Source organism: Diceros bicornis, chromosome 5 (assembly GCF_020826845.1).
Source record: "Diceros bicornis minor isolate mBicDic1 chromosome 5, mDicBic1.mat.cur, whole genome shotgun sequence".
NCBI classification, from domain to species: Eukaryota; Metazoa; Chordata; class Mammalia; order Perissodactyla; family Rhinocerotidae; genus Diceros; species Diceros bicornis.
The window spans coordinates 92,470,360-92,484,558 of NC_080744.1; the positions used below are offsets into that span (position 1 = coordinate 92,470,360).

The window sequence follows — 14,199 nt, forward strand, 5'->3', positions numbered from 1 at the left end:
GGTGCTGATTCCTACAGAAGAAATCCAGGAAGGGGATAGCAAGTGCAGTTTTAAATAGAAGGCAGGAAAGGTAATAGATTACCTGGAGAAATAGCTTTCCAGATGGTACGGCAAATGCCCAGGCCCTGGGGAACAGAAGAAGCCAGTGCGGGGGAAGGAAGTGCGAATGGGGAGCGGTGAAGGCCTGGGAGGGCGCTGGCCTTTGTGGCAGGACCACCTGCCTCTTCCACTGCAGGCAGAGACCTGATCTACCCTCCCGCTCTAGGGCCCAGCACTGGGTGAATGCGAATTAAGGACTGACAGACATGGTCTGAAGGTTTGGGAGGAGTCACCACCTGAATACACAATGGCCCTGGATTTAGGTTTAAACCTAAAAGAGAGGCCTTAGATTGGATAGTGGTGCAGTTAAATTGGAAGGGCTGGTGGGTGGGATAGATGAAAGAGGGTCTTGGAAACAGCACGGGAGTTGAGGTTTAATTTTTTTTTTTTGGACAACAAGAAATCACTGTAGGTTCTTGAGCAAAGTGCGGTGACAGTGTAAGAGATTAGATGTGGGGAAATTAAATCTGTTAGGGTTTGGAGCAGGGCTTGAAGATGGGGCTGGGGAGACCAGGAGCTGACTGGGGCAGGTGAGGATTGAGATAGGGCCTGCCGAGAGAGGGAGAAATGCAGGAAAGACTTGACGATGCAGATCTGGAGCCGACCAGAGAGCAGGCTCAGGACTCGTGGGGAAAAAGAGTGGGAGGGCAGGGATATGTTCCATCTGAATTCAAGCAAAAGTTGCTCATTCAGGATGGGAACCAAAAATAATCTCTTATATCCAAACTTGAACCAATTGAACACCAAACAGGAACAGTGCCTTATCATGCAGATGTGTTTTAGCATTTGGTTTTATTTTTGAAGTCTGTTAAAGTTGAAGATTGCTTGGTGAAAACACCAGGGACCTGAGGAAATTCCTTTTCGAGCCACAAATCTTTGTGACAGTTGAGGGCAATCAGATCCGACTGCTCAACGCTCATTCCGGATGGATCTGGGGTAGGAGGCAAGATGGAAGATGGGGGGCTCTCAATGCATTGTTGAGTGTCACCACAGCATATGATGGATGATTTCCTCATTGAAAGCTGATTCTGTTTTTCCCCAGTTATAATAAACTCATTCATTTATTCAGTAATTATTGAGTGTTCCCTATGTGCCAGGCACTGTTTTAAGAGGTCAGGGTGCTAGCCTGGGAGAGTATAGCCCCTAGGACATATGGCTGGGCTGGTGGGGGCTCCCTCTGGGACTGCTTTTCCTTGTCTTTAAATAGTGTCAGCCCAGCTGGAGGCAGAGCACGTTGAGGGCAGACAGGTAACTGATTCTGAGGCACCCCTGAACCACGGAGGCCTGTAGGGCTCCCTCACTGCCTCCTTGCCTTCCCTAGCTCCCCCCTACCCCAACCTTCTCCTGCCCTTCCCAGTTAATAGCCTCAATGTCCCAAGAGCCAGCTCCCCCTGCCCCCATAAAAGACCTCACAGAGTGTCAGATTGGTAGCAGGCCCGGAAGTTGTGGGACATTCCTTGGGCTTCAATCCTGGGCTGTTTATTCTACAGGCCGGGCGGAGGGTGAGAAAGGAAAGGAAGATGTTGCAATCCACTCCATCCACTGCGTCATCTGAGGAGGGGAGGGCAGGGGCAAAGGCAGGACACCCAGACATGGAGCCTGCCAGCTTTGTCAGTCCTGACTCAGGCCACCGAGCTCTCCACCTGCCAGCAGCCCCAGGAGATGGAGCAGCCCAGCCCACGTGCCTGGCCTTCCGCCCCTGACTTCGCTTGATAACGAACCAGAAACTGAAACAGGGTCAGGATTCCCGGCCTGAAGTCAGAGATGAGTCACTGCTGAGAGGAACTGCAGCGGCTGAGAAGTGGCACCAGAGAGGCAGGCGTGAGCTGAGGGCACCGAGACAGGCAGGTGAGAGCGGGAGATGGGATGGCAGGTTCAAGGTGTTTCTTGGGGGTAGCGGCCAGGGGAGGTGATGGGAGGGGGCCTCTTGGTCCTGAGGCTGCTGGGCAGGACCAGAGGCCCTGGGACTGCTGGGCTGAGGAAGCTGGGTGGTGTGGCAAGAGGCCAACTTCCCCCTCTGCCAGGTGGTATTTGTGACAAAGGGCAGGGCAGAGGGTGCAGGCTGGCTGGGTGGTGGCTGAGGATACCTGGTGCCTCTGTTGGCCCTCAAATGATGCCCCTCCTGTTGCCCCCTCTCCAGCACATCTGAGGGTCCCAGTGGAGCATGGCAAGTGGCACCGAGGTGGTGGCCATGGACTGCGAGATGGTGGGGCTGAGGCCCTTCGGGGAGAGTGGCTTGGCACGTTGCAGCCTCGTGGACCTCCACGGCACTGTGCTCTATGACAAGTTCATCCGGCCCGAGGGGGAGATCATCGATTACAGAACCCCGGTCAGCGGGGTGACGCCTCGGCACATGGAGGAAGCCACACCATTTGCCGTGGCCAGGCTGGAGGTAAGTGAAAGGCCATATGCCAGCCAGGCCAAGGGGGGCTGGGGCTGCAAAGACCACCCCCAGACACATGCACACTTCCCTGGCACCTTCCCTGGGTGCCAGATCTGTGGCCTGTGACTCCAGTCGTATGATTCTCTGCCACCCCTGCATGGGGAGCACCAGGGCGTGGAGGAACCGCGGGCCTCTCCATGGTGTCCCTGAGAAGGCTTCCTGCCCTCTGACAACGTTAGCCTTGTGTCTCGGAGCAGCCCGCGGGGCGTCTGGTCCACCTTGCCATCTTGTGTTGGGGAAACTGAGTCTCGCCTAATGTTCCACACACAGTGATTTGGGGGCTGGACTCCCCATTCTTTCCTCTACACCGGGCTGCCACTGGTGAGCCATTTCCTGTGGGGAAACGAGGGACACTGGCTGGGCCCTTGGCAGTGGGCCCTCCCGGTCCTGGAAAACAGGCAAGAGCCTCCTGGGCTGGAGGGAGATCTTGCCCCCAGACCCACATCAGGCCGCCCCTCAGTTTGAGGTCTGCATGTGGCCCCAAGACTTCCCCACCCTCGACCTTTTACTTGTTGTGGTATCTTCTCCAGTCTAACTTTCAGTTTCTGTGAGTTAGTAAGTGGAAAGCAAACTCAACTGCTCTCAAAGGGCCCCCAGGGTTAGTGACTTCTGGGAAGGGCACGTGAACTCCTCCATTCCTAGGTGGCCGGGCTTGGGGAGGTTCGAGAAGAACACAGAGAATTGTTTCGTTTCATCTCCACACACCCAGCGAGCGTACGACAGGCTCCAGGTGCTGGAGATAAGGCCACAACAATAGCTGCTGTTTACAGCACCCTGGCCCCTCCCCGGATGCTCTCCTGAGCACTCGCCCTCGATGAGCTCATTCATGCCACCGGAGACAGCCTGCCAGGAGGCTTCTCGGGGGCTGCTAACTCAGAGCTGCAGGTCTGAATCTTGGCTGCTTACTTACCAGCTGAGTTAGTTTGGGCACTCAACCTCTCTGTGCCCAGTTTCCCCACCTGTCAAAGAAAATGGGGAGAATAATCACAGCAACTTCATAGGATTATTGTAAGGATGGAGAGAGTGCCTGCTTTAGTCTTCAGAACATGTTGGCTATCACGGTTGCTTCCCCTCTCACCCCCACATGACAGATGAGGACACTGGTGGCTGGGGCTGCTGTGACAGAGCACCACAGACCGGGGGGCTGAAGCACAGACATCTACTGTCTCACTTCTGAGGCTAGAAGTCCGAGATCAAGGTGTGGGCAGGGTTGGTTTCTTCGAGGGCTGTGAGGGAGTCTCTTCTCTGGCTCTCTCCTGCTTCTGGTGGCTTGCTGGCAGCCTGGCGTTCCTTGGCTTGTAGACACATCACCCTGATCTCTGGCTTCTTGCTCACGTGGCATTCCCCCGTGTGCATCTCTGACATCAGGCATGTTGGTTTAGGGCCTACCCTGAGGACCGCAACAATGACCCTATTTCCAGTAAGTCACATTCTGAGGTACTGGGGGTTAGGATTTCAACATATGAATTTTGGGAGGATACAATTCAGCCCATAACATGAAGCGACTGGCACAAGTTCAGGTGGATAGAACGCGGAAGAGCTAGTTGGGATTCAAAACAGGCTCGCGGCCTCCAGAGCCGTGCGTCCAGCAGGTGCCGGCAGCCACGTGTGGCTAACAAGCCCCTGAGAAGTGGCTGGTCTGAACGGCGATGTGCTCTAAGTGTAAAGTACACACTGGACTGCAAGGACTTATATAAAAGATAATCATAAAGTCCCTCAGTGATTTTTTATATCTATTACATGTTGAAATGATAATATTTTAGATAGGTTAAATAAAACATATTAAAACCAATTTCACCTATTTCTCTTTACCTTTTTAAATGTGGCTATTAGATTATTTAGAAATACCTTTGCGGCTCATGTTGTATTTCTGTTGGACAGCACTGTTCTCGAGGTACTAAAAGAACAATGGGGAGCCCTGAGGAGGGGGCACAGTACACCAGGGTGCTTCTTGAAAGACTCTGTGAGGCTGATGGTGTTTGCAAGGGGTGGAGGAGTCTGTACACAACTCAGTAGGCCACAGAGAGCCATTGAAGATTCTTGAGCAAGAGCATGGCAGGATCAAAACTAGTTTCAAGAAAACTAGACTGGGGGGAGCTGTGGAGGATAGATGGGAATGAGGAAAGAGATGACAGTAGAGAGAAGACTCAGAGCCCTGAGGGAGCAGATACAAGGGCCTGAGTCATCAGTAGCAGACAGAGGATTGGAAAGAAGGAAATGGTAAGAGGGGGGAGGCCGAAGGAGAGTCGCCAAGAAGTTGAGGCAACGTAAAGAAGAGGGGGTCTGTCCAGGTGCTGATGGGAGTCCGGGGACGCTGCACAGAGCTCCCCGCGCTCAGATCCCCACTGAGCAGTCAGGTGGATGGCATGTCCCCATCCTTCCTCCTCTTCCCCAGCCTCCCTGCCCATCAGAGTGACAGAAAGAGGGGAAGGGCCCAGAGGAGAGGGAGAGGAGGCAGCAGAGAAATGCCTCTCACATGCCGTGGTCTGGACGTGCAGCCAGTTCCCTGGACGCCTTTGAGCACTGGCCTGGGAGTCAGGACACCTGGGTCCTCATCCAGACTTGGTGTGGAACGCTTTTGTTTCTCCATCGGAGATTGTGCCAGGCCCAGTGCTTCACATGTGCAACGCGTAGCCCAGCCGGAGGAGGCACCCCACAGCCATGCAAGGAGTAAGGCAGGGATCCGAGGACCAGGCAGATCTTTGGAACCATGTCTGGGGACCTGCTGCATCACTTACTGGTTTGTGTGACCTTCAGCAAGTTCTTGAACCTCTCTGAGCCTCAGTTTCCTCATCAATGAAAGGGGAGTACTAATGCTGCCCTCCCAGGCCTGGTGCAGGCTGGACGCAGTGACACGGCCCATACCCCTAAGCATAGTGCCTGGTGCCCGGCTGATGGTCACTGAATGTGCCCGTGGGGAGAGCAGGGCAGAAACCCAGATTGTCCGACCGAGAACGGCGGTCTCTGATTCTGGCCCTCGTTTTCTGCCTGCTGTACCAGGTATGCTGCTGCCAATCTCTCCTACCCTGCTGCAGAGGAACTTCCCCACGCCTGGCTCAGGTCACAGCCTCCCCACCCCACTGTTCAAATACCTGCCGTGGCTTCCCATTGGCTAAGACCCCCTAGCCCAGCATTCGGGGCCCTCCAAACCCCTACCTACCTACCTCTCCTTGCTTCTCTTGCAGCTCAGCCATCGCCCACCCTACCTTCAGCCAAACTCCTACTCTCCCCTGCCCCTAGAAATGCTACCATTCTGGCAGGCCCAGGCCAGAGGAGTCCTTTACGATGCCCATCCCCCCCTGCTGGACCCCCCGTGGGTCCCTCGCCCTCGTTGCTGTGGCCCATGCACTGTAAAGCTTGCCTGTCCACGCACGTGTTCTGCCTGGCCCCACAGCCCCTGCTCTACACTTTCTCTGCCCCAGAGTGATGCTGTGCTTTGCACTCAGAAGGTGCCCTGAGAATGTTTGTAGGATTGGAGTTGATTTTCACAGAATACAGGAGTTCTGGCAGCTGTGTGGAACAAAATTGCCTCTGCCCTCGTGCTGGCCTTTGCTGTCGAGAGGCAGTAGCACACACGCAGCCTGGGGCGGGAGCTGAGACTGGCTGGGTGTCTGCCACTCGATTGCTCTGTGTCCCACAGCTTGTTGCTAGACCTCTCCGCGCCCTTGATAGGCTCTTCTGTAACACAGGTGCGATGAAGTAGCACAGGTGTATCCAGCACTGTGTCCAGGCACTGTTCTAAGTGCTTTTCACACACCGTTGCCTTCACTCCCCACCACGACCTGGGACGTAGTTAACTAGTACCATCACCCCATTTTACAGACAAGCAAACTGAGGCCAAGGCTGAGCCAGCTGTCCAAGGAAGGGGTGGAGCAGAGACTCACTTCTGGCTCTAGAGCTTGCTCTGTGATGTTCAGATCGCATGATCAACGTGTGTGAATGTACTCTGTGAACGCTGTGTCCAGTACACAGAGGGGCAGTGTCTGGTGTGGCATGTGAGTGCAGATGTGCTGCAAGGCCACGGCTGCCATTTGTTTTCGTGAACGAGAACTCTGAGGCAGTTTGATCCCACTCATCATCCATAATGGTTCAATCCCAAAGACAGAGACCAGGGTCACAGGCCCCAGGAAGGGCAGAAGCCAATCAGCCATTTATCAGACCCCACAGTGACCCCTGTCAGGTGCGCTGGGGCTTGCCAGGCCTTAGTCTCCTGCAGGCACCTTCAAAGGTCGCTCACCAGCCTGAGTGCCTCCCGTGGGAGCGCTGAGGGGGCTCAGCTCGCAGAGAGCCACAGGGCAGCCCAGGGCATCCAGGAGGGCTCTGGGGAGCCGCTGAGCCCCGAGCCACCCAGGGGTGCTGCTGCCAGAGGGCACTCAGACTGTGAGCGGGCTCCCGCCACTCCCTTCTCTCTCGTTTATTTTTACTTTTCGTATATGGTTACATACTTTTGTGATGTAAGGGAATTGCCTATCTTCTGACATCTCTAGGTCTGACCACCATCTAGAGCAGCAGTTCTCAGTGCAGGCTGATTTTGCTCTGCAGGGGACATTTAGAATATCTGGAGACATTTCTGGTTGTCGTAAGTGGGGAGGGGTGCCTGCTACTGACATCCAGCGGGTAGAGACCAGGGATGGTGCTAAACATCTTACAGCACACAGGACAGCCACTCCCCCACCACACTCACACCAAAAAAGGATCCATAGGCTGAGAAAGTCTGATCTATAGAGAGCCCCACACAGCAGACTGTCAGTGCAGGAAGGAACCCATGAGGAGACTGAAGTCCAGAGAAGGGCAGTGACTTGCCTAAGGACACACAGCAAGCTGTGTTAAAACTCAGTGCTCAGATCCAGGGCTCTCACCTGGCAGGTTAATGCTCTTTTTCTTTCTTTTTACCAACAGTAAGTTTTAATAGCTCGTAGCTCACTTTTGTAAGTTAATGCTCTTTTAATGTTAAGCCAGTATGATGAATAGCATCTACACTGTGATTGGGATTGGGGAGGGGTCATTACAGTTTTAGTTTGCACACAGGGAAACTGAATCCCGTGAAGCATCATGGTTTAGGAGGGAGACACAGACAGAAGGGCGGCCACAGGAGCTGGTGAACAGGGAGTTAATTGAGCTGTAACCAGCGCTGCAGCCCTTGGCTGGGTCAGGGTGCCCTCTTGGGGCCCTGCCACCGGGCAGGTGTCTCTGGGGCTCGGCCAGATGGAGGAGGATGACTTCACCATCCAGGTTTCCCGGGGGTACAGCCCTGTGGAAAGCGGGCACAAGCTGGGGGAAGGGGACAGGAGGGAAGAGGGGACTGAGGCCACTCCTGAAAAGGACAGTAAGGGATCTGGGCCTCTGCAGGGACAACATTCTTCAGAGTCCCTTACAGCCACCTCTTCTGGCAGCCAGAAATGAAGGAATGGGTCCGTGAACTAATAAAAGAATGGATGCATGAATGCATGGGAGAAGCAGCAGGCTCTGAACTGCTCGACAGGCGTCAGGGCAGAGACTCCCAGACTCCCTGATGTGGAGAATCCCCTGGAGCACGTGCGAACGCCCCCTGGTGATCTGGATTCAGTAGGCCTGGAGGGGGGCCACCCTCTGGATTCTTAACAAGGGTCCCAGGTGAATTTTTGATGAGGCACGTGTGGAAAATGTCCCGCTGTGTGACGTGGGCACACACCACTCTGCGCCCCCCTTCCCTCTTGGTCAGATGGTATGACAGTCCTGCCTTAGAGGGGCTGTATTCCCCATTCACGAAATCCTCGGAGAGGCGGGGGCCCAGCTGTGCTCTGTGCTCTGGATTAATCATGCTGGTGCGGCCCCTCGGGTCTCCGTAGGTGGTAATGATAACGACTGTGAGAATAGGGACAGGCTCAGGTGGATCTGGGCATTGCATCTCAGCTCGCAACTCACCGGCTGTGTGACCTAGGCAAGCCTCTTCCCCTCTCTGATGCCTAGCATCCTCCTCTGTCAAACGGAACCGAGCATGTTCCTCTTGAGAAGCCTCAGGAGGAGGTGAGGAAAGAACCGGGCACAGTGCCAGGCTGACGAGAGCAGATCGATGACTGTCCCTTCCCCTTTCAGTTCTTTCCAGGAATCCTAGAGTCTCCGCCCCTGCTTTTGACACACCTGCCTCATGACACTGACTCAGGGCAGTCCCACAGCCAGCAGGTCACGCAGCCCTGAGGCCTCACCAGCTGGCGTCTCCCACCTCTCCCTGGCCCCCAGCAGTTCCTCCCACCCTCCCTCCCCAACCCTGCCTCAGAGCGTCGGTGGAACCCCACCTCTCCAGGACCTTACCTTACAAATGGGGAAACTGAAGCCCAGAGACCGTCTTTGACGTCCCTGAGACCACACAGCAAGTCCCAGCAGTCTTTTCCTGCCCGGTACCCAGCATCTCTGTCCTGAAGAGTTGTTGGCATCTCTGCTAAACAGACTGTTCTCTTTTCCCTGCTCCCTCTTCCTTCCTTCTGCCTGTCCACCTCATCTTATTTGTCTCATGGCGGGGCCCGTGGTACCGAACATAGCCCCACCCAGGGACCCTCGGACTCGGGAAGTGATGAATTTCCCAGGAATCCACAGCACAGTGATTTGGCCCTCTTGTGCCTGGGACCGGCTGCAGCTGTCTCGGGGATAGCAGACAGCTCCCTCAGGGCTTGGTGTGAACTGGGCCTAAGCCAGCTCCGAGATGGCTCAGGGAAAACAGGCCACATTGTTCAGAAACGGAAAGGATGTCAGCAAGAGAAGGCACGTGACTCACGGCCGCCCAGCACAGCCTCGTCTCCCCACCCCTCCCCCTGGGCCAGTCCTTTCCCTCCTACACAGGAGTCCCCTTGAACCGCTGCTCTGAGGTCGGGTGCCCTCACCACTCAGGGTGACCCCCAGACCAGCAGCATTGGCACCCCCTGTTAGAAATGCAGACTCCGGAATCTGAACCCAGATTTCAGGGAGATTGGTCAGGTGACACGTAAGCCCAGTGTGAGGTGCGCTGGTGTCCGTCAGGAGCGGCACAGCTTCATTCCTCGACCGAGCTTTCCCCAGTCCCCAGGATGAGCACAGGCTCTGTCCAGAGGAGGCCCTCACAAAACCCCGTGAAGGGCGGGGCAGACTGGTAACGTTGCCTGTTGACAGTGGATGGACAGACTCTGTTGAGGTCCAGCGCTGTGACCGTGGGCAGGTCACCTCCCCTCTCTGAGCCTCAGCTTCCTCTTCTGTGAAGTGGCCATAATGATCCCGTGGTTGCCAAGGGGGAGCATATCAAAGGCCCCACATGATGTCCCAGGAGGCCCCTAGAAGCAGAAGCAGGACTGGGGCGGGTGTCAGCCATCCAGAAGGCTCCTTCCCCAGGCACAGACTATGGTGCTGGGTGATGCACAGAGGAGACAGCGGCTGAGGGGGGCTGTCCAAAGTGGGCCTGAGACAGTCACACGCTGCACCTTCAGCTGGGGCCTGGTACAGCTTGCCCCAAGGCCCCCCTTCCCATCCTCTCCACTGGCAGCCAAGACAAAGAAAGGTGACTGGCCTGTGTGGCCAGAGCGGCAGAAGGCTGTCCCTGGGGCCACTGTGGGAGAGGAGGCAAGAATGGAGGCAAGAGGGGAGGCTTGGACACCTGTGCAGGGCGCTGGGCTGGGTGCACTCCAGGCTGCTCCTCGAAGCTCGGCCGCTGGGCTGGCACAGACCTGGAGCAGGCCTGCTCTTTCTGCAACGTGTAATGGTGACAAGCAGGGGCTGGCACCAGCCTGCTGGCTTTGAAGGATGGCTCTGCCACTAGCTAGCTGTGTGACTGTCCCAGTTATTTAACAGTGCTTAGCAAATCGCCCCAAAATAGTGGTTCAAACAATGTCAATACTTCCTTCATGTACCTGCGATCTGGGCAGGGCTTGACCTCCATTCTCGCCTCCTCTCCCACAGAGAAGGCAGAAGTCACACATAAGCCCATATTCAAGGCGAGGGGAATGAGACTCCATGTTTTGTGAGAGGGGTGTCAGGGAGTCTGCAGACTTGCGTTAAAACCATCAGAGTAACTTTGGGCTAATTATTTCACTTTCTCAGTGCTTCAGTTTCTCATTTGCAAAATTTAGTTAACTACAGCCCTCCCCCACTGCCATTTCAGTTTTCTATGGCTGCTGTCACAAAACCATAAACTTAGTGGTTAAAAACAACACAACGTTACTATCTCACAGTTCTGCAGTTCAGAAGTCGGGCACGGGTCCCACTGGGCTGAAATCCGAGTGCTGGCAGGGCTGCCTGACTTTCTGCAGCCCCTGCAAGAGAATCTGCTTCCCTGCCTTTCTCGCTTAAAGAGGCCACCTGTGTGGCGCCACACAGTGGCGTAGTGGTTAAGTTCACACGCTCTGCTTTGGAGGCCCAGGGTTCCAGGGTTTATCAAGCCATGCTGTGGCAGCGTCCCATATATAAAGTAGAGGAAGATTGGCACAGATGTCAGCTCAGGGCTAATCTTCCTCACCAAAAAAAAAAAAAAGAAATAAAGAGGCCACCTGTGGTCCTTGACCCACGGCCCATCCCTCCGTCTTCAAAGCCAGCTGCAGCATGTCAAGTTCCCCCAACGAATCACTCTGACCTCCACCCATAAGGATCTTTGGGATTATGTTGGGCCCACCTGGATAATCCAGAAAATCTCCCTGTTTTAAGGTCATCTGATTAGCAACCTAAACTCCATCTGCAACTTCCATTTCCTTTTGCCATGTAACATGTTCACAGGTTCGGGGGACTAGGGCGTGGGCATCTTTGGGAGGTCATTGTTCGGCCTGCCACAGTGGGGCTGTTGAAAGGATTAAAGGACATAATATACGTGACGTCCTTAGGCAAGTGCCTGGCATGTGGGACATGCTCAGTAGGTGCTAGCTGTTGCTATCACACATGGAACCACTGGCCTTCAGCACAGACCTAAGCTATTCAGTGTGAGGAGGGACCTGGCACAGTCTCCTCATTTTATACATATGTTTGAAGCCCAGAGAGGGTCGGTGATTTGTTCAAAGTCACACAGCAAGTCGAGGAGGGGCTGCTCCCTGCCATCCCCATGAAGGCACCAAATTGCCCCAGACCCACCGGGAGGACCCTGAGTGATGTGGTGGCATGTATTCCTGGCCAGATCCTGCAGCTCCTGAAAGGCAAGCTGGTGGTGGGTCATGACCTGAAGCACGATTTCAAGGCCCTGAAGGAGAACATGAGCGGCTACGCCATCTACGACACGTCCACCGACAGGCGGCTGTGGCGCGAGGCCAACCTGCAGTACTGCAGGCGCGTCTCCCTGCGGGTGCTCAGTGAGCGCCTCCTCGGGCGGCGCATCCAGGTGAGGAGCCTCCCCTCCCAGGCTGCGGCCCGAGAGCTGGTGCTGGGGCCTGGCCTTCCCCCCTGGACTCTCCAATCCCTCAGTGGCTCCAGAACAAATATTTGGCCCCATGGACAGTCTCCCCCGTAGTCCTGGGGGCTGTGAGCGTGTGAGAGGGGCGGCGTTGTCTGGGCTCCCTCAGAGGCAGCCCCCCGCAGGATCGGGGTGCAGGAATTTTATATGAGGTGGCCCCAGGAAGCGCTGATGGAGGGAGGAGGAGAGGCAGGGAAGGGAAGGTGTCCAATAAAGGTTGGTTGGTTGGTTTGTTTTTAAAATCAAGCCAGTTACCCTGTGGATGACTTAATCCCACTGTGGAACTCTGGGAGAGGGTGTAAAACGCAGACCCCAGATTCACCCAGGGAGCGGGGGTCTTTACACACAACTCCCATCAGCCATCCGCTGACGCTGCTCCTGGGCCCTACCTCTCAGCACTAGTCTCGGCGAGCCCTAGGTGAAGGCAGCAGTGCTGGGGTCGGGAGCTCACCCAGTGGAAGGGCCCAGGCAGGTGGGCCAGACACTAGGAGCCGCGGCTCCCCACGCGGGCCTTCCAGGTCAACACGGATTCATTAACACCTACTATGGGCCAGGCTGGACCGGCTGCAGGGGACACGGGTGAGCAAGGCTCAGCCCTGTCCTTGAGGAATTCTTGGTTGAATGGATGGTGGCCCAGAACCCGGTCGTCAGCACACGCTGTGGGGAGTGTCCGATGGAGGGAAGGGCGGGTGTCCTGGGAGCAGGGACGAAGGATGGGTGGCAGGGAGGACACCGGGTCTGAATGGAGTTTGGAGGTGGGTCTTAGTAGAGGTGGGCAGGAGAGGAGTTCGGGGTGTGAGGAGTGAGGGACTGCTTGGCTGGGCAAGCTGGAATCGTGGAGGAAGCAGGGGATGGGCCTGAGTCTGGCCGCTCGGTTAGCCCAGTGGCACACAGGACCAATGACAGAATGGTCAGCACATCGATTCACTGAACAACACTGTTCTCAACTTGCTGAGAAGTAGCACATTAGAAACATGGTTTTGACATGTCCCTTTTTCCCATATGCCCGGGCACCCTGGAGCGTCCTCTTAGAGCTGCCTCAGCCCCCGTGTTGTGGAGCAAGTCTGCAGTGCCCACCCCCTACCAGATTGTAAGCACCTTGAGGGTACAGCCTGGTTCTCAGGATGCTGGACGTGGTGCCTGGCCACACCTGGGCTTAGTGCCCCGGCCCGGGACTAATGGATGGAGCCAGGCCTGATCCAGCCACCTGCTGAGTCCAGGGTATCAGAAGTGACGGAGCCCTGGAATCGGGTGGTGAGCAGGGAAAGCCCAGGTCACTCTGGGTGTCTGGATTCAGCCCCGCCCCAAGCCCCGACTCTACCTGTGTCTGCAGAACAGCAAGTCAGGACACAGCTCCGTGGAAGACGCCAGGGCCACGATGGAGCTCTACCGAATCTCCCGGCGGATTCGAGACCACTGAGGGCTGCTTGCCCCACGGTTTGGGACTGAAGCTCGATTCCCCAGGGAGTGGCGGCCTGCAGCTCTTCAGGACAGCAACTCACTTGCTTTCGTAAAATGCATTTTTAATAGTAAAATGACTATATTTTCTCTACTCCGTCATCAGATCCTCCTCTTTTCCTTTCTTCTCTCTGAGCCTGGTAATGGTGGACAAGACCCAATCTGTGTGAGGCTGAGAGGGCTGTGAGGATTTGAGATGGGATGGGGGGCAAGTGTCAATTTCCTCAATGTCTTGGATCCTGTGTGTCCAAGAAGAAGCTCCAGGAATCTAGGTGGCATGCAACTTAATTAGCAACCCGTGCCTCTGCCGCCCTTCTCCAGCTGCTTTTATGCCCAGAGCGGTACATTATTCCCTGGGGGGCACCCAGCTCAGAGGTCCATTCATCCTGTCTTGAAATTGGTGCCACGGCACTGGTGAACTTCGAAGCAAAGGTACAGGAGGTGTGATGGGTGCCACCCCCAGTGACCTTCAGCAAGTCATCCCTCCCCTTTTTTGTCAAATAAGCATGCAAAGGTAGTGGACTCTGGAATCAAAGGGAACTAGGTTGGAATCCTGGTCCTGCCATTTAATAGCTGTGTAACCTAGGGTGAGTTACTTAACCTCTCTGTGCCTCAGTTTCTCCATCTGTAAAGTGGAGAATTCTAACAATTCATAGGGTTCTTGTGAGTTGTTGCATACAAAGTCCCTAGCACCATGCCTGTCACAGCTTAAGCACCCACCAAATGTCAATGACTGGTGGTTATTCTCTGGACCACCTGCCGATCTAGGGGACCCCAGGGAGAGCAGCTGCATTCTGCTGTGGAACCCACCCTCTGAAGGAAG

The 14,199-nt window shown here is 55.4% G+C and overlaps 1 protein-coding gene across 1 annotated transcript; it reads left to right on the forward strand.

Moving 5' to 3' along the window:
• The first annotated feature begins 1,129 nt into the window (after window positions 1–1,129).
• Window positions 1,130–13,470, forward strand: ISG20 (interferon stimulated exonuclease gene 20). The gene is made up of 4 exons (XM_058542415.1): window positions 1,130–1,947; window positions 2,240–2,491; window positions 11,646–11,846; window positions 13,252–13,470. Exons 2-4 carry the CDS (start codon window positions 2,264–2,266, stop codon window positions 13,336–13,338), a joined length of 516 nt encoding a protein of 171 aa, XP_058398398.1. The 5' UTR covers window positions 1,130–1,947; window positions 2,240–2,263; the 3' UTR covers window positions 13,339–13,470.
• Window positions 13,471–14,199: the final 729 nt, after the last annotated feature.

What these genes read in the sequence shown, in the direction of transcription:
- ISG20 (XM_058542415.1), top strand. Translation starts at nt 2,264, where the DNA reads ATGGCAAGTGGCACCGAGGTGGTGGCCATGGACTGCGAGATGGTGGGG. An exon ending in TTGCCGTGGCCAGGCTGGAG is followed by an intron (nt 2,492 to 11,645) that starts GTAAGTGAAAGG and finishes ATTCCTGGCCAG; the next exon opens with ATCCTGCAGCTCCTGAAAGG. An exon ending in TCCTCGGGCGGCGCATCCAG is followed by an intron (nt 11,847 to 13,251) that starts GTGAGGAGCCTC and finishes CTGTGTCTGCAG; the next exon opens with AACAGCAAGTCAGGACACAG.